This window comes from Notolepis coatsorum (assembly GCF_963971535.1).
Source record: "Notolepis coatsorum genome assembly, chromosome: 2".
NCBI classification, from domain to species: Eukaryota; Metazoa; Chordata; class Actinopteri; order Aulopiformes; family Paralepididae; genus Notolepis; species Notolepis coatsorum.
In genome coordinates this window covers 138,168,187-138,187,996 of record NC_140166.1, presented here as the reverse complement: position 1 = coordinate 138,187,996, position 19,810 = coordinate 138,168,187, and the positions used below count along the sequence as shown (strand labels likewise).

The following is a 19,810-nucleotide window of genomic DNA, read 5'->3' as shown; positions in this document are numbered from 1 at the left end:
TTACCACTGCAAACTCTCTCAGAGCTCCATTGGGAAAATACCGCCCCCTATCGTCTCTCCCTGTGGTACTGCACCCCTTTGGAATGGATTGAATGAAACGCATGGGGGGGGGGGGGGGGAGGAATCCTGCTTCCACATTTTACTTCTCAGGCAAGTCACCCGAGACGATCGGATTCATTCTGGAGCCTCAGAACAGCGTGGAATCGGTGTTTCGACCACCCAGCGTTGGATCAATAAACGCGATCGATATTTGGAATGGCGATCAGGAATTGGAATAATCTTTTTAGAGAACATCTGATCTGAGATAAGGAATCTATTTTACCAGTCTTAGGATAATCAGAGCTTTTTTCACAGAGATATCAATGTGTGCCCTATGTGTGCGTGTGTGTGCTGATCAGGAAATGAGATAATCGATTTTTCAGCCTGCTTCTCGATAATCTAGCGTTTATTTGAAAACTATTCATAAATAAGCCGAAAATTCAAGTTTTTTGTGTATTTCAGTAAAGGCCGTTTGTCACAGAATCTTTATATTTTCCTGAAACTTTTTAAAAAAAACGAGAGTTTTTAAAAATGGTATAAAATGGAAATGGACGATTATTTAAAAAAAAAAAAACTGACTGCAAACAAGTCATTGATAAGCGCGGCCAGATTATACACATAGCCATAATTTAAGATGTAGTTCATGCGTTCGCAAATATGAGAGCTCTATCATTGAAGTGGACGCTGGCACGCAACGGGGTTCTGGGGCACCCTACTTCCGGCACGGAAAGTGTTAACATAACCTTTAATCAGAGCAGCATAACTAGACCACATACCACTTTAACATAACCTTTTAATCAGAGCAGCATAACTGGACCACATACCACTTTAACACTTTGAATGCCCAACAGGGGGCGCACTAGTGCTTGAATGCCCACATCCACTTCAATGTTAGCATTAATATCGCCTAATCTATGTTTAAAATTATGGCTATGTGTCTAATCTGCCCGTTGCATTATCAATGACCTATTTCCAGTCAACATTGTCGAAGCAGATTGTTTTTTTTATCAGTTCATTTCCGTTTCATAGCATTTAGAAAACCCCTCGTTTTCACGAAAAAAAAAGAGGATTCCATGATAATCGCCCCATACTGTAATATTCTAGAACGTTGTCATTTGTCGGCCTATTTATGAATCGTTTTCAAATAAACGCTAGATTATCGATAGTATATGTGTACATGTGCACGCTAGTGCCGCACGCTGACAATCTATTCTCTCAGTTCCTGATCGCTCTTAAAGTCAAACAGCCATATCACAAAAAAAGAAAAAGCTTATATCTTATATAAGCTTATATAAAACGGGTCTGATTATCCTAATACTGGTAAAATAGATTCCTTACCTGAGATCAGATGGTATCCAATCGCCATTCCGAAAATCGATCCTTTTATTGATCCACCGCGTATACTGTAAAAACACATAATCCCCGCTGCTCTGAGGGACCAGCATGAAGCTGATCGACCCCGGTTACATGAGTGAGAAGTAAAATGTGGAGTCCGGGTCTTTTTTTCTCATGCCTTTTCATTGAGTCCAATCCAAAAGGGTGAATTACCATCTGGGAGACGATAGGGGGCGCTTTTTTCCACATCGGAGCGCCTGGGGTGGCTGATTTTCCAACGGTAGACTCGGTTGATGAAATATGAATTCAGATTGCTAATAAAAAATAAAAAAGAGAAAAAACTAATATTCTCGTTATGGGCATTCAACCCGCGGGCGGTAAACCCGAGAAAACTCGGGTTGGGCATCCAAAGTGTTAACCTGTAGAGGTCAATGGTTCAAGGTTTGAATGCTCCCAAACACTGGAATACACAAACATTATGTAGAATGCATACTTTTACTTTAGTTACTTAAGTACATTCAATAGCAAAAACCTCTCTACTTTTACTCAAGTAGAATTTGAATGGAGTACTTTTACCAGAGTACTACTCATTTATCTGGGTATTTCTGCTTTTACTTAAGTAAAGGAATTGTGGGCTTCTTCCACCACTGGTCACCCAGTTGGTGGATGTGTAAGACGCTTGTCCGGCAGCGTGGCTACATGGGTAGAGCTCGAGTGACGCTTCGAGCCCCGGTCAAGGCCGCTATCGGAATGTGGTGTTGTTGTCCCGCGGGGACATTGTCAGTAACAACGCCCCTGTTACGCTGACAATACCCACAAAAACGATATTTATGGGCAATTTGGCGAGTTCAGACCTCAACCAAACAAGCACGTTGAGCCTCACGGCTCAGTGGATGAAAACTTCGAGATGAAGCCACGTTACAAGCACAAGACTTCCCTGGCTCGCATTAGGCCTGGCAATTTTTTTTGCTATGCCATTGCTATGTCTATACATTGGTTTCTTGTTCGAATGCATTTATTTCTATAGACCAGTGACATGCAATATAATTGACGCAAGCAATGGGCTAACGTTAGCTGCTAAGTTATCCCATATAAATAGGCTAAGCTAACTAGCGTTAGCCGCTAAACCCAGGACACGCTCAAAGCGGACTCCACGACACCAGTTCCATTCGTGAAGAAAGGGGGTGGGTTATATTGACGACGCTTGACAACAGAGGTTCAAATATAACTTCATATTTATTGGTTATTCGTTTCTTTATATCAGCATCCAGTTTCCATCACCGTGTGTTAAACTCTTCCTGTGTTTACATTCGAGTGTGACATCATCGCCTATGGCAGCTTGCACGCTCAAAACGCAAACAAAACCCGGAGCGCACCAAGACTGCAGTGTGTACGCAAACTATAGGGGGGAGAGGGAGGGGGAAGTTCGCACTCAAGGACGGAGCGAGAACGGAGCAGAGCTGATTCGACCCCGAATGGTTAGTGAGAAAGCCCCCTAATACTTGGGGTCAAGTGGGGTCATCCCCAGTGGTGAAAAGTAACTAAGTATTTTTACTCAAGTACTGTACTTAAGTACAATTTCGAGCTACTTGTACTTTACCTAAGTATTTTCATTCTTTATACTTTTACTCCACTACATTTCAAAGGAAATATTGTACTTTTTTTTTTACTGCAATACGACTTTGAACTGTTGAACAGTAATCCAGACATTTTTTATTGCACTGTAAAAAAAACTGATTTTATGTCTGCCCTTTATGTGCTCATTTCATGTCTATTCTATTCTACTACTTATTGCACTGCACTATTGCACTATTTTACGCTTGTTTATTCTATCTTACTCTTTCTATTATTATCTATTTTTAAAACTGAATCAAACCATAAACAAGATGGCCTGTTTGTTAGATCCTAATGTGAAAAACTGTGATTTTATGTCTGCACTTCATGTGCTCATTTTATGCCTGTCTTTTTTCTGTTGTGAAGCACTTTGAGCTGCAGTTTCTGTATGAAAGGTGCTATACAAATAAAGTTGTATTATTAATACATTTATCTGAACCCATCATAGAAAATGCATAGAAAACATGGCAAAAATGTATGAAGATTATATACTTTCACATTTGAAGCCTGTCGACTTCAAGGGGACATAATCATAGCAGCATAACTGGACCACATACCACTTTAACATAACCTTTAATCAGAGCAGCATAACTGGACCACATACCACTTTAACACTTTGAGTGCTAAAAAGAGAAAAAACTAATATTCTCGTTATGGGCATTCAACCCGCGGGCGGTAAACCCGAGAAAACTCGGGTTGGGCATCCAAAGTGTTAACCTGTAGAGGTCAATGGTTCAAGGTTTGAATGCTCCCAAACACTGGAATACACAAACATTATGTAGAATGCATACTTTTACTTTAGTTACTTAAGTACATTCAATAGCAAAAACCTCTCTACTTTTACTCAAGTAGAATTTGAATGGAGTACTTTTACCAGAGTACTACTCATTTATCTGGGTATTTCTGCTTTTACTTAAGTAAAGGAATTGTGGGCTTCTTCCACCACTGGTCACCCAGTTGGTGGATGTGTAAGACGCTTGTCCGGCAGCGTGGCTACATGGGTAGAGCTCGAGTGACGCTTCGAGCCCCGGTCAAGGCCGCTATCGGAATGTGGTGTTGTTGTCCCGCGGGGACATTGTCAGTAACAACGCCCCTGTTACGCTGACAGGGACACCGTACAGCTACGAGTGCTGTCCTTCTGATGAGACGCTAAACCAGGGGTGGGCAATTATTTTTCCCAGGGGGCTGAATGAGCAACTGAAAATATGTTGGAGGGCCGGGCCAAAATTCCAAACTCAATTATGCATAATATACATTTTATGTCTATATAAAAAGCAGTAAATGGCATTGTTTTGACCCCTGGTAAGAGTGTATGTTATTATTTGGCAATTAAAACGTGAGGTTAGCTTTCAAAAATATCATTTATTCAAATAGAATTTATTTCCAAAATGATAAACAAAATGTGAAACATTAATAACAAAGGGCATTTTGAGTTTCATATACTATTGAAACAAGGATTTTCTTAGCTTTCTAAAGACATCACATCATCTTATAGCCAAAATAAACAAGACATGTCACTGAACTGTATAAAGAAAAGTGTCCCAGTTTTGTAGCCTTTTTTACTTTACATGCCTATATTAAACATTTAATGTTTTCAGAACTGTGAAAAAAAAAGTCCCATTTCACTTGTTATATTTCCACATTTTAGTGTTCTTCAGTTCTTTTTTTTTTCATTCAGTGTGAGAAATCCAGTCTCTGTTGAGCTTTAACAAGTCCATCAAAGTCAGGTTGCATGTCTGAGGTGGAGATGCGAAGCACAGCTGCCAGATGTTTATCAGTGAGAGAGGATCTGTACCTGAACTTGGTAAACGGCATGACTGAGAATGTCTGTTCACATATGTAGGTGGATCCAAAGAGAACCAACATCTTCTGAGCATGTCTCCTCATGTTTGGAAAGTTCTCCTTGAGAGCAGAGTAGAACTCTAGCACGCTGAAAACTAACAAGCATTATAGGCCTATAGCCTGTTTCACGAATGCCTTCTATTTCCATTTCCCAGCACGCGTGTTACTGAACACGGTGCCTCGTCATCACAATCAATCCAAAAACTGCTTGGATGCTACCGAATCCGATGTCGCGAGTACGGAGGTACTGGCAGACACAGACTAAAACATTAATGTCATCATGACACAAAAGTATACAGAAAAAACTTGACTGCAGCAGCCAATTATAATATAAAATAAATCAGGACTCGCCACGCTGTTGACGTCGGCAACAAAAACGTCTGGCATTGAATAACGTTAACAAAACTTCGCCAACCAGTTGCTACATCCAAGAACAAATGAAAACGTTCGCCAACTGGCTATATTCCAACTTCAAACAACAATTGAAGTTATTGAACCACTTCGGTCTGCTCTTCATATGTCCACCATCCACCGTTGATGTCCTGTTCAGCACTGTTCTACTGTCCTCGAATTCTCCCTGCGGTAATTACATCCAAATGTTTCCAAAAATGCAGCTTTCCCCGACGCATTGGGAACTTTCAAAAGCTCTCCCTTTCCCTAATTCCATATCTGTTAACTTATCCATCGCGACTCAGAGACACGAGGCTCTGACTCTCTGATCTCTGATGACAGCTGGCGCAAAACAGAAACTGAAACCGTAAGGTTATCCTATAACCCTAGTTATATGAGTATAGCGAGCACGCATTATTTATTTAAAAACAAAGCCCTACCCAGCCCGAACCCGTCGGGTCAGGTAGGGCCCCGTCGGGCTTGGGCAGGGTTGCAGTGCACTACTAAGAACCCTATCATACCGATCATAAAGAGTAGAGGGTTCCCCCGATGTTCCTGGACAAAATTCCCAAATCGGGTCTCTGACATCAAGGCCACATAATCATCCCTCCCCCTTAATTGGCTGATATCAATCAAGCCTGCGTAGCCCAAGGTTGGCTGCTACACAGTGGTGGTGAAGGAGGCCATTTCCACCCTACATTGTGGGGAGCGCTTGGAGTGTCTAGAAAAGCGCTATATACCCTACTGCGGCTCTTCAAAGTCAGGGCTAGAGGGCGGGGCTATGAACTGTGCAGGATGCATGTGTCAGTGGTTTAGCCAGCCTCTCTAAGCCAGGAGTTTTTTTTTTTTTTTTTTACTTTTTTTTTTTAGCTTTTATCGCTTTTCTGGTCAAGCATGACCGACAGTTGTAGGGTGAAACGGGAGAGAGAGCAGGGGGAGACATTCGGCAAATGACGGCGAGTCCAGGAATCGAACTCGGAGTCAACCAGATCCGTGACGCAGCACGGAGTCCCGCGACGCAGCGCGGTAACATGGTGTGCTACTGGAGCACCCAAGCCAGGAGTTTCATACCGCTTGTTACAGTTGTGGTGATTCCCAGCGCTTGTTACAGTTGTGGTGATTCCCAGCCCTACTAAGCAACAGTTGTAGTGATTCCCAGCTCTACTAAGCAACAGTTGTGATTCCCAGCTCTACTAAGCAACACTTGTGATGATTCCCAGCTCTACTAAGCAACACTTGTGATGATTCCCAGCTCTACTAAGCAACACTTGTGATGATTCCCAGCTCTACTAAGCAACACTTGTGATGATGCCCAGATCTACTAAGCAACACTTGTGATGATGCCCAGCTCTACTAAGCAACAGTGGTGATTCTCAGCTCTACTAACCAACAGTTGTGATTCTCAGCTCTACGAAGCAACAGTTGTGATTCCCAGCTCTACGAAGCAACAGTTGTGATTCCCAGCCCTACTAAGCAACAGTTGTGATTCCCAGCCCTACGAAGCAACAGTTGTGATTCCCAGCCCTACTAACAGGCGGGTAGAATTCGGCAGTGGCGTGTAACTCCGTCACTCTTACCAGCCACTTTGGCGGGTAGACTGTGCAGCGTCACCGTTTTAGAGTCGTAGTGAAGAGTCTCTTTCTCACTCTCTGTCTCTTTCTCTCTCAGAACGCAGTGCACGCTTACTTGCGTCGCACATAATGAGAGTATTTCTCTCTCGGAACGCAGTGCGCGCTTGCTTGCGTCGCGCATAATGAGTTTCTTTCTCAGAACGCAGTGCGCACTTACTTGCGTCGCACGTAATGAGTCTCTCGGAACGCAGTGCACGCTTATTTGCGTTACGCGTAATGAGAGTCGTAACTGCTGGGAGTCTGATGACATGTTTTCTGAGAACTGGGTTAGGAAATGTATTCCTAATGTATATTGTTTTTCTATATGCTCTTCCTTCACAGACCCGAGGCTCTATCCCCTTCTACTGGTCCCAAAGGCCTAATCTCAAGTACAAACCCAAACCACAAATTAGCAAAACCATTAATCACGTAAGTTCTTTCTACAGATGATTTTAAGGGCATTAAAAAATTCTGTTCAACTTTCTGTTTAGTCTTTTCTCACTCTCATGCTGTTTTATTTATTTATTCATAATTCTTTATTTATTATTAAAAAATAATTGCATAATGCTGTTTTATTTAACTATATTCTTACATTTACAGCTGGATGGATTCCAGAGGCATATCGACTCTCAGATTATTCTCTATGGAAGACAAGTCCTTTTGAATCTGGTAAGAAGAAAATAAGAAAAAGTTGATTCCATATTTCAATAAAAGAAAAAAGAAAAGAAAACAGGCCAAGTAAATACCTCTGTAAATACCGGCTTCAAAGCCAGCGGTCGCTCTGGAAAAGCCGCCAACAGGTAACAGCGTAACGCAAAACGAGCTTGACGGTTCATCCTGTTGGCTTCGTTGTCTCAGATCCATCCGTCCCTACTATGTACCGAATGCTTTCGAAGCTTCGATCATAATGTTGACATTCGAATTCTAAATCAACATTCAAATTATTTTTTTAATAAATGTTCTTATTTATTTATTTATTCTTTTTAATATCTTTATTATAAAAATACTAATTTAATCCGATCAAATTGAGGATTTAGTTTGTGGATATAAAAAAAATCTTTTTAAATTTTATTTTATTAACCCTTTAATCGCCAAGGACGAGTTAACACGTCATTCTCCGCCATGCGTAATCTGCCAATGACGCCGTAACACGTCATTGAGATCAATATTTCACAAATCTGTGATGGCAATCATATTTCACCCGCGGAGACTTGAGATCTCCTGTTGATCTCCTCTCAACTCTCCAACGGTTCAAGAGCGCCATCTGGTGGCCGATCGGCGGATCGCCCAAACAGCAAACCGGAAACAGAAAGTGGTGCTCATCCAAATTTGGTCCGGCCACTCGCTATAGCTCCCGGGGCTCCATCTCGACACACTGGATAATCAATCGCTCGCCCTAACTCAATAAACAACGTTATTTGGACGTATATAGTATTATACAACCTGGAAATGGTTCATCTAGATCAACATCCCATAATAGGAAACTTTCTACTCCAAGCTGATCGCCCAACGGCCCGAGGAGACTGGGGTAAGTTTCAGCGTTTATTATTACCGTGTTCGATACAAACTGCTCTGATGATCATATCACCCACACTACATGAATCATCTAACGTTGGCCACGGAATTATAAACGACCCCCCCCCCCCCATCCGGTCAACATCAGATGATGAGTAGTAACTTCTAGAAGCATGTACATTTGAAATTTTTTATCTGGCGCCGATCGCTATCAAACTGTATTTGATCATCAATATAATGCATTTATGGCTATAAATCACGTTCTGCAGAATGCTGCAGAAAACGATAAAAACATATTTATACTTTAGACCATATTTTAGTATGAATATGTGAATGAAAAAGTAGAACGTTGCTACATCCTAAACGATAGATACTTGACGTTGAATGGGCCATAGTAATGTCAATTTAGCAATACAATTTAAAAAGTTATAGCCCTGCAAAGAAGGGGAACATCTCCATAGACTTTCAACAGTGGCAGATAGGGGTATTATGATCAGAATAATCCCTGGCAGATAAAGGGTTAAGTCATAAAATATGACGACAGACATTCGAAGCTTCGTTCGAATACTTCAATAGAAGCTTTGAATGTTAAAAAATTACATTCGGTACAGCCCTAGTATCTACTGTCCTCACTGTGGGCCCGCTGCCGTGCTCCAGACTACGGCTCAGTCTAGAGCAGTGTATCTTAACCTCCGGCCCGGGGACCAGAGGCTCAGGAGGTAGAGCGGTCGTCTGGTAATCCGGAGGTTCCCGGTTCGATTCCCGCTACTCCCGGGCAGCATATCGAATTGTCCTTGGGCAAGACACTTAACCCCTAACTGCTCCCGATGAGCAGGTTGGCACCGGTTGCCTCCACCGTCAGTGTGTGTGAATGGGTAAAAATGTGAGGAACAAATTGTAAAACGCGTTGGATAAAAGAGATATATAAATGCAGCCGTTTCCCATTTTGATAGAAAGACGAACCATTTGCTGTGTCCAAAACCACACCGGAAAGATGAAAAGATAACATATTAACCCGTTCACTACCACACTAGCAAAGGGTTAACCCTTTCACTGAGGCAATACAGAAAGTTAACCCTTTCACTGCCACACTACCAAATGGTTAACCCTTTCACAACCACACTACAGAACCAAACGGTTAACTTTCACTACCACACTACCAACGGGTTAACCCTTTCACTACCACACTACAGACTGTTAACCTTTCACTACCACACTACAAAAGGGTTAACCCTTTCACTACCACACTACCAAATGGTTAACCCTTTCACCTTTTAACCTGCGGCAATACAGCAGGTTAACCCTTTCACTGCCACACCACACAACAGAAGGGTAACCCTTTCACTACCACACTAACCGTCTGTAGTGTGGTAGTGAAAGGTTAACCTTCTGTAGTGTGGGTAGTGAAAGGGTTAAAACCACTATAGCGGCAAACCAAGTGTCAAGCTTTATGCACTGGTTCCAATATATATATATATATATATATATATATATATATATATATATATATATATATATATATATAATATTTTTTTTTACTTTTATTGGGTGTGTAAATATTAGGGGTGTAACGATGCATCGATTCTAATGTGTTCGATTCGATGCATCGATTTGAATACGTTAGATTATAATCGAAATTAATCGAAATTAAAAAGAAAATCATTAAAAAAAAAATATTATGTTTTTTTTTGTGTGTATTGTTTTTATTGACCTATAATCCATTCATGCTGAGTGAATCAGTTCCCCCAGCCACATTTGTGTATTCAAAATGTTTTGGGGAATTAACTGATAGAAAATGTATAGAAAATGAATCGAATCGTGGTCAAATGAAGAGATTTCATGATTGCATTGAATCGTTGCCTGAAGAATCGTAATCGAATCGAGTCGTTGTGAGGTCGCATCGTTACACCCCTAGTAAATATCCTTCCTTCTCCCCACAGATAAACCAGAAAGGCTCTGAGAAACCTCTGGAGTTGACCTTTGACAAGATGGTGACCAGTCTGGGAAACAGCATGGTGAAGTAAGGACCCTCACTGACCCCTGTACCAGTCTGTCTTGACCCCTGTACCAGTCTGTCTTGACCCCTGTACCAGTCTGTCTTGACCCCTGTACCAGTCAGTCTTGACCCCTGTACCAGTCCATCTTGACCCCTGTACCAGTCTGTCTTGACCCCTGTACCAGTCTGTCTTGACCCCTGTACCAGTCTGTCTTGACCCATGTACCAGTCGGCCTTGACCCTTGTACCTGTCGACCTTGACCCATGTATCAGTCTGTCTTGACCCCTGTACCAGTCTGTCTTGACCCATGTACCAGTCGGCCTTGACCCTTGTACCTGTCGACCTTGACCCATGTACCAGTCGGCCTTGACCCTTGTACCTGTCGACCTTGACCCATGTACCAGTCGGCCTTGACCCTTGTACCTGTCGACCTTGACCCTTGTACCTGTCGACCTTGACCCATGTACCAGTCTGTCTTGACCCTTGTACCTGTCGACCTTGACCCATGTACCTGTCGACCTTGACCCATGTACCAGTCTGTCTTGACCCCTGTACCAGTCCGTCTTGACCCTTGTACCTGTCGACCTTGACCCATGTACCAGTCTGTCTTGACCCTTGTACCTGTCGACCTTGACCCATGTACCTGTCGACCTTGACCCATGTACCAGTCCGTCTTGACCCTTGTACCTGTCAGTCTTGACCCTTGTACCAGTCTGTCTTGACCCCTGTACCAGTCTGTCTTGACCCCTGTACCAGTCGGCCTTGACCCCTGACCTCTCTGAACCTCGTCCCTCTCCAGGTACGTGGCGTTCGACTTCCACAAGGAGTGCAGCAGGATGAGGTGGCACCGCCTGCAGATGCTGCTCGATATCGTCGCTGAGATGCAGGAGGATTATGGGTAGGTAGGCTTTCTGTAGGTTGTGTTTTTATTTTTTATTTGACAATCAGTGCTGTACAAAATGGAGTATTATGGAATGGTAAATGGTGCTTTTATATAGCGGCTTTTATCCAAAGCGCTTTACAACTTATGCCTCACACTCACCCACTCACTCACACATTCACACACCGACGGCTGAGGCGACCATGCAAGGTGCCGACCTGCTCATCGGGAGCAATTAGGGCTTAAGTGTCTTGCTCAAGGACTCTTTGGTTAGGAGATCAGTAGAAGACATCACCTTCTCTGGCCAGGAGACTGGGTCATTGGGTCAAGCACCCCCCTCAATCTGTGGGATCGACTTTTAAGCTTTCTGGGAGGAAAGGGGGTGGGGGAGGGATGACCAGGTGAGGAGAGAGGAGAGGAGGATACAGGGGGGAGGGATGACCAGGAGAGGAGAGGAGGATATAGGGGGGAGGGATGACCAGGAGAGGAGAGGAGGATACAGGGGGAGGGATGGCCAGGTGAGGAGAGAGGAGAGGAGGATACAGGGGGGAGGGATGACCAGGGGAGGAGAGAGGAAAGGAGGATACAAGGGGGAGGGATGACCAGGGGAGGAGAGAGGAAAGGAGGATACAAGGGGGAGGGATGACCAGGTGAGGGGAGAGGAGAGGAGGATACAGGGGGGAGGGATGACCAGGTGAGGGGAGAGGAGAGGAGGATACAGGGGGGAGGGATGACCAGGTGAGGGGAGAGGAAAGGAGGATACAGGGGGGAGGGATGACCAGGTGAGGAGAGAGGAAAGGAGGATACAGGGGGGAGGGATGACCAGGTGAGGAGAGAGGAAAGGAGGATACAGGGGGGAGGGATGACCAGGTGAGGGGAGAGGAAAGGAGGATACAGGGGGGAGGGATGACCAGGTGAGGGGAGAGGAAAGGAGGATACAGGGGGGATGGATGACCAGGTGAGGGGAGAGGAGAGGAGGATACAGGGGGAGGGATGACCAGGTGAGGAGAGAGGAGAGGAGGATACAGGGGGAGGGATGACCAGGTGAGGGGAGAGGAAAGGAGGATACAGGGGGGAGGGATGACCAGGGGAGGGGGGGGGGGGGTACAGGGGGGGATACTGCTTTACAAAGTGATTATTGACATCTCATATTGGGTATCAACTAGTTGTATAGCTAGAGTTAAGAGGATATTTATTGCCTCTATATAATCAATAACGGGTTGCCAGTAGGGATGCCCGATCGATCGGCCAGCGATCGGTATCGGCCGATATTCAGTATAAATATGAGATCTGTGAATTCCGATAATGCTTTATTTTCGCCGATCGAAAAACATGATCCAATTCTTAGTGGAGATCTCACTCGCTGACTTCTCTCTCAAGCACACAGAGCTGCAGCGCACAGCCCCCCCCCCCCCCCCCCCTCCTCCTCCTCCTCCTCCTCCCCCTCCCAGACCCGTGTCAATAAGAGGCTCCGGCAGTCTGCTCTAGTCTAGTGCATGAGACCTCCGTGAGCTAACGTTAGCTACCTAGCTAACGTTACTGTTTAAACTAAATGACCCGTCAACTATTCACTTTTAGTTTAATACATGATGCATTGTCTAATGTTATCTAGCTGGCTAGCTACTGATAGCTGCTGATATCAACAAATGCTCCAGCAATAGTCGAGTGCATGATACCTCCGTTAGCTCGGTAGCCAATGTTAGCTCACGTTAGCTCTATATGAAATGTCCCAGTAAACGAAATAGTTCACTGAGGCGTTGTCTTAACGTTATCTAGCCGGCTAGCAGTAGCTACAGATAGCTCCTGATATCAATGTCTTATAACATTGATTCGATGCGTATTCGAGCCCCTGGCTTGCATCGCAGTCACGAAAGGGGCTAGCTGAGGGCATGCTGAATGTGATTTGACCAAAGCAGAGTATACAAATAGGGGCCAGCTGCAGCGCCGGAGAATCCTGGCTGTAGCTGGAGGCTACTCGAGTACACACAGACAGTGGAGCTGTTTGCCGATATGGAGCATTTTGACTTGTTGCGTGGTGGTGATGTCTCGCAGATAATACAACTACAAGTATGATTATATAATATATATATTTTATATTAACACTATGGTCGCCAAAAACGCCTTACCACGTCATTCCTCGCCATGCTCATTCTGCCAAAGACGCCGTACCACGTCTTTGATATCAATATTTCAAAAATCTGTAATCGAAATCATATTTTTCCCCGGAGACTTGAGATCTACTGTTGATCCCCTCTCAACTCTCCAACGGTTCAAGAGCGCCATCTGGTGGCCGATCGGCAGATCACCCAGAGCGGAAAAACAGGAAATGGAAGCTGGTGCTCATTCCAATTCGGTCCGATCACTCACTAATAGTCCCAGGACTCTAGCTAGACACAACGGATAGCAATCCGTTACCAATAACTCGATAAACAACATGATTTGGACGTATATACTATTATACAACCTGGAAATGGATCGCATATTTCTACATCCCATAATAGGAACATTTCTGCTCCACGCTCATCGCCCAACGCTATGAGGAAGCTACGGTAAGATTCAGCGTTATTTTTTAACGTGTTCGATATAAACTGCTCTAATGATCATATCACCCACACTAGATGAATCATCTAACGTTGGCCACGGAATTATAAACGACCCCCCCCCCATCCGGTCAACATCAGATGATCAGTAGTAACTTCTAGAAGCACGTCCATTTGAAATTTTTTATCTCGCGCAGATTGCTATCAAACTGTATTTGATCATCAATATAATGCATTTAGGTCTATAAATCACGTTCTGGAGAAAGCTGCAGAAAATGATAAAAACATACTTATACTTTAGACCGTATTTTAGTATGAATATGTGAATGAAAAAGTATAACGTTGCTACACCCTGAACAATAGATACTTGATGTTGAATGGGCCATAGTAATGTCAATTTAGCAATACAATTTAAAAAGTTATAGCCCTGCAAAGAAGGGGAACTTCTCCATAGACAAATAGAGCTGGCGGAGGATGGTATATTAAGAATATAAGCCTGGCGACCAAAGTGTTAAAAAAAGAAATTATATATATATATATATTTCTTTTTTATAAAATCAAAAACGATCGGTATCGGTCGATATGGCTCATAGACGATCGGTGATCGGTATCGGTGGCAAAAAAACGTGATCGGGGCATACCTAGTTGCCAGTTTAAGGTGCAGCATAACATCTCTGATCAACACAGTGCAAGTGGGAGGCTCTGTTTGTCTCTCTGTGTCTGACGCAGGGGCTTCCTGGTGGACGTGTATCAGTGGTAACTCTGTATCTCCGCGTACTTCCTGGTGGACGTGTATCAGTGGTAACTCTGTATCTCCGCGTACTTCCTGGTGGACGTGTATCAGTGGTAACTCTGTATCTCCGCGTACTTCCTGGTGGACGTGTATCAGTGGTAACTCTGTATCTCCGCGTACTTCCTGGTGGACGTGTATCAGTGGTAACTCTGTATCTCCGCGTACTTCCTGGCGGACATGTATCAGTGGTAACTGTATCTCCGCGTACTTCCTGGTGGACGTGTATCAGTGGTAACTGTATCTCCGCGTACTTCCTGGTGGACGTGTATCAGTGGTAACTGTATCTCCGCGTACTTCCTGGTGGACGTGTATCAGTGGTAACTGTATCTCCGCATACTTCCTGGTGGACGTGTATCAGTGGTAACTGTATCTCCGCGTACTTCCTGGTGGACGTGTATCAGTGGTAACTGTATCTCCGCATACTTCCTGGTGGACGTGTATCAGTGGTAACTCTGTATCTCCGCATACTTCCTGGTGGACGTGTATCAGTGGTAACTGTATCTCCGCGTACTTCCTGGTGGACGTGTATCAGTGGTAACTGTATCTCCGCATACTTCCTGGTGGACGTGTATCAGTGGTAACTGTATCTCCGCGTACTTCCTGGTGGACGTGTATCAGTGGTAACTGTATCTCCGCGTACTTCCTGGTGGACGTGTATCAGTGGTAACTGTATCTCCGCGTACTTCCTGGTGGACGTGTATCAGTGGTAACTGTATCTCCGCGTACTTCCTGGTGGACGTGTATCAGTGGTAACTGTATCTCCGCATACTTCCTGGTGGACGTGTATCAGTGGTAACTCTGTATCTCCGCGTACTTCCTGGTGGACGTGTATCAGTGGTAACTCTGTATCTCCGCGTACTTCCTGGTGGACGTGTATCAGTGGTAACTCTGTATCTCCGCGTACTTCCTGGTGGACGTGTATCAGTGGTAACTCTGTATCTCCGCGTACTTCCTGGTGGACGTGTATCAGTGGTAACTGTATCTCCGCGTACTTCCTGGCGGACATGTATCAGTGATAACTCTGTATCTCCGTGTGTCTCCAGGTACTTCCTGGTGGACGTGTATCAGTGGTCACTCTGTGTCTCCATCTGTCTCTAGATACTTCCTGGTGGACGTGTCGTGTATCAGTGGTAACTCTGTATCTCTGTGTCTCCAGGTACTTCCTGGTTCAGTGGTCACTGTGTGTCTCTGTGTCTCCAGGTACTTCCTGGTTCAGTGGTCACTGTGTGTCTCTAGGTACTTCCTGGTTCAGTGGTAACTGTGTGTCTCTAGGTACTTCCTGGTTCAGTGGTCACTGTGTGTCTCCGTGTGTCTCCAGGTACCTCCAGGTACTTCCTGGTTCAGTGGTCACTGTGTGTCTCTGTGTGTCTCTAGGTACTTCCTGGTTCAGTGGTAACTGTGTCTCCAGGTACTTCCTGGTTCAGTGGTCACTGTGTGTCTCTGTGTGTCTCTAGGTACTTCCTGGTTCAGTGGTAACTGTGTCTCCAGGTACTTCCTGGTTCAGTGGTAACTCTGTGTCTCTGTGTGTCTCCAGGTACTTCCTGGTGGACGTGTATCAGTGGTAACTATGGTAACTCTGTGTGTCTCCAGGTACTTCCTGGTGGACGTGGACGGGAAGGTCCTGGTGCAGCAGGAAGGGACGTTCCGTAGCAACTGCATGGACTGTCTGGACAGAACCAACGTCATCCAGAGCCTGCTGGCCCGGCGCTCGCTGCAGTCCCAGCTGCAGGTGGGAGGTCCAAACCCCCCCCCCCCCACTGAATTCACACCATTACATCCCTCTGCTATAGTCAGGTGGTTCCACATCGCCCGGTGCTCATCATTCACATTTACATAGTATTGAGCTAAGTGCATATTAGTATAGACATATTAGCATGATATGTGGTAGTAGTATAAGTGTAGTAGCATAGTAGTAAGGTATATAATAGTAAAAGACAGTAAGAAGTACGCCTGTGCCCGACTAAGGATTTGGCCAAAATTTGCAGAAGCAAATTAATAATATTATCATTCCATTTGGGCTGTTGGGGGATTTTTTTATTCTATGCAGTGTCACGGACCTCGGTGTTACCATAGGAAATCATTCTGAGATCCCTAGAGTGCAATACCGGCCGCATCCTGCTAGGTGGCAGTATCGCCCACCATTTGAAACCTTATTTCACACTGTGTGTCACATCTAATTTCGTCCGGGCGGAGAATTTAGACTAAGCCAAGTAAAAAAGCTTCATCCGATCACTTCGAAACACGTTCAGCACACTTGAGGCATATCTTGTGCCACTTCATGTCAGGGACCCGATCGACATCAATACTGGAAATCGCGATCAGACAATTGGAATATTCTTTTTGGAATAACCCCGATCAAAGGTAAGGACTATCTGACGTCTTTTGTGCATTCATGATGAAACATAATAACTATTATATACCTTTGATTTGGAAATAGTAGCATGTCCAGGCGAGCAACGCAAAAGCTTTTAGCAAAATTCACATATCGCTCCGTAACACAGTTACCAGGAATTAGCCAGGATCACTCTGAAACTACAATATTCACCATGGTATAACACGCGAACGTATACATGAAAACATTTATTATTTCCCACATGTTGAACAAGTGAGTACAAGGATGGTTAAAACGGCTGGCGTTCAAAGTGTTAATGTCTGTCTTAAGTTAAATAAGACATTAAGCACCCCCCACAGCCCAAATAGAATGCAATTTTTTTTATATATAAAATAATTACTTTTATTTCTTGAATTTTTTTGCATTCGACTGAGATTGGCAGTAAACTACGGCTTCTTTCGATCGATTAGTCGACTATTCGACTAGTCGAGGTCAGCCCTAGTAAGAAGGTTAGTTTCTTATTTAATTTAATGTATTTATTTTTATTTCACAAAGACTTAACCCAAAGAAGCCACTGGATCACAAAAGTGATGTTGTTTTTTACATTTATTTATTTAATTAATTCGTGTGTTGTTTAAAAAAATTATGATATGTTTGTTGCTGGTCAGCAATGTGCAGTAATTACAAAGTGTTCTGTGCCACCTGGTAGCTGTGACCGATGAGCACTGTTGCTAAGGGCCGTTGTCAGGTAGGGAGCACAGGTTGACTACTGGAATGTGGAATCGCTCACAGTAAACATTTAGGTCGACCAAACAAAGTCACGAATAAGAATAAAAAAAAATAAGCCTAAGAATAAATACGAAATAATACTTTTTACATCCACACTATATACAGAGGAATATGGATAATGATCCTTTTTCAGTGCCTATACACTACATGTAGAGAGATTTGTGTGGAAATATTTAATTTCCAACCTTTATTTAAACTCGAAAGGCAACTGAAAAAAGAGGCATAAAATCACAATGCATATGAAATCATAACAATAAGACAACAAGACTAGGCAAAAAGTAAGGATAACTAATCAATTAAAACGCGTACAACTTGATTGACAAAGGTTGGAGATCAAGGTTTTAAACTATGTGACAGAGGGGAGAATCTCAAGCTTTAAGGACTGTTTGAGTTCATTTCATGAGCTAGGGGGCCTCATGTAGTATAAGGAGGTAATAATGATGTAGTATAAGGAGGTAGCCCCTTCCTGACAAAAGAAAACTCCTCGTCATCTCCCGCCTCGACTACTGCAACGCACTGCTTGCTGGCCTCCCGGCCACTGCCACCAAGCCTCTTCAACTCATTCAGAACGCAGCCGCCCGCCTGATCTCAAACCTACCGAAGTCGGCCCATGTCACCCCACTTCTTAGGGACCTGCACTGGCTCCCCATTGCTGCACGAATCCGCTTCAAGGCCCTTGACCTGGCATACCGTACGGCAAAGGGAACCGCTCCCGCCTACCTCCGGTCAATGGTCTCTAACTACACACCCTCAAGACCCCTACGCTCTGCATCTTCTGGCCGTCTCAGACCCACTCCTATCTGAGCTCCGGGAGGGTCATCAAGGAGAAGCCGCCTTTTCTCAGTCCTTGCCCCACAATGGGTGGAATGAACTGCCCACCACAGTCCGGACAGCCGAAACCCGTCCAATCTTTCGCCGTCGACTAAAGACGCACTTCTTCAACCATTATCTGAAATGGGGGGGGGAAATGGAGAAAAAAATATATATCTAACTCTAACTAACCTTACCGTCATGCACTTGTCCTAATATACTAACCTACACTGTAGCACTCAACACTTTGATGAACATTGTTACTCAGCTGATAGAGTTGTGCCCTTCCTGATGACTTGTCGTACAGAACTTGTAAGTCGATTTGGATAAAAGCGTCAGCTAAATGACTAAATGTAGCTTAAAGGCCAACTTGCATGTTGTATTTTTGTTCAATAAACAATGTGGACTAGGCCAACGGTGACTTTCATGAAGAAGGAAACAAAATGTATTGAAATTGACCCAGTTTTAGCGTTTTTATCAAACATTTAGTCTGCCCAACACAATCACCACGCACATGGATATTTTAATCAATGGTTCATAACGTGCGTGTGTAATCGAAATGATGTCGTCACAATAGGTGCAGGGCACCAGGGGGCTCTGAGAGTCACACACAGCTAGTGGCAGGCACTGCAGGCAGAGAGCCTTGCTACTACTAGCCGAATGAAAATGTATCTGTTTCACCTAACAACACTATTGCTCCGTGATCATAGCCATCCATCTCTAAAGCTAACCACTATTTGTAAAAGCCACAACCACGTTACCATATTTGTAATAATGTAAATCATTGTGTCGTTGTACATATTGTGTATACACCGTTAGAAGCTAACATAGCTTAGCTTGGTAGCTATTGTGCTAACAACATATCCCGACGTCCGGCTCGCTGGCCGGCATGAACGCCCGACCCAAAATGGTTCTCTCCTCTCTGTACACCCCCGTCCCCACGGGTACCCTGTCGGGGAGCCCATGGACGCGACAACGGCGGCAGCCGTAGGGTGCTCGAGGCCGTAACGCTAGTGGTACACGATAGCTATGAGCTAACTAACGCTACAGGCTCAAACACCCTACGGCCGCCGCTGTTGTCGCGTCCACAAGCTCCCCGGCAGGACACCCGCGAGGACAAAGGCACACAAAGAGGAGAGTATATATTTTTTTTATCTTATGTTGTGGGACTTGTACAGCACTTTGGTAAACTTTGTTGTTTTTAAATGTGCTCTATAAATAAAGTGGATTGGATTAATTAATTAAGTAGCCCCTTTCGTGACTGACGCAGCCAACAAGGTTTCACTCGGCTGCGCTGCCTGGGTGCAGTGGGGCTGCTCTCACA

General features: G+C 44.3%; 1 protein-coding gene across 1 annotated transcript in view; it reads left to right on the top strand.

Moving 5' to 3' along the window:
• sacm1lb (SAC1 like phosphatidylinositide phosphatase b) overlaps window positions 1-19,810 on the top strand; it is a 91,399-nt gene that overhangs the window by 51,512 nt on the left and 20,077 nt on the right. The window contains 5 exon segments of the mRNA XM_084308045.1: window positions 7,173-7,259; window positions 7,431-7,499; window positions 10,286-10,365; window positions 11,142-11,240; window positions 16,146-16,284. Of these exon segments, the coding sequence (XP_084164171.1) occupies window positions 7,173-7,259; window positions 7,431-7,499; window positions 10,286-10,365; window positions 11,142-11,240; window positions 16,146-16,284 (474 nt within the window).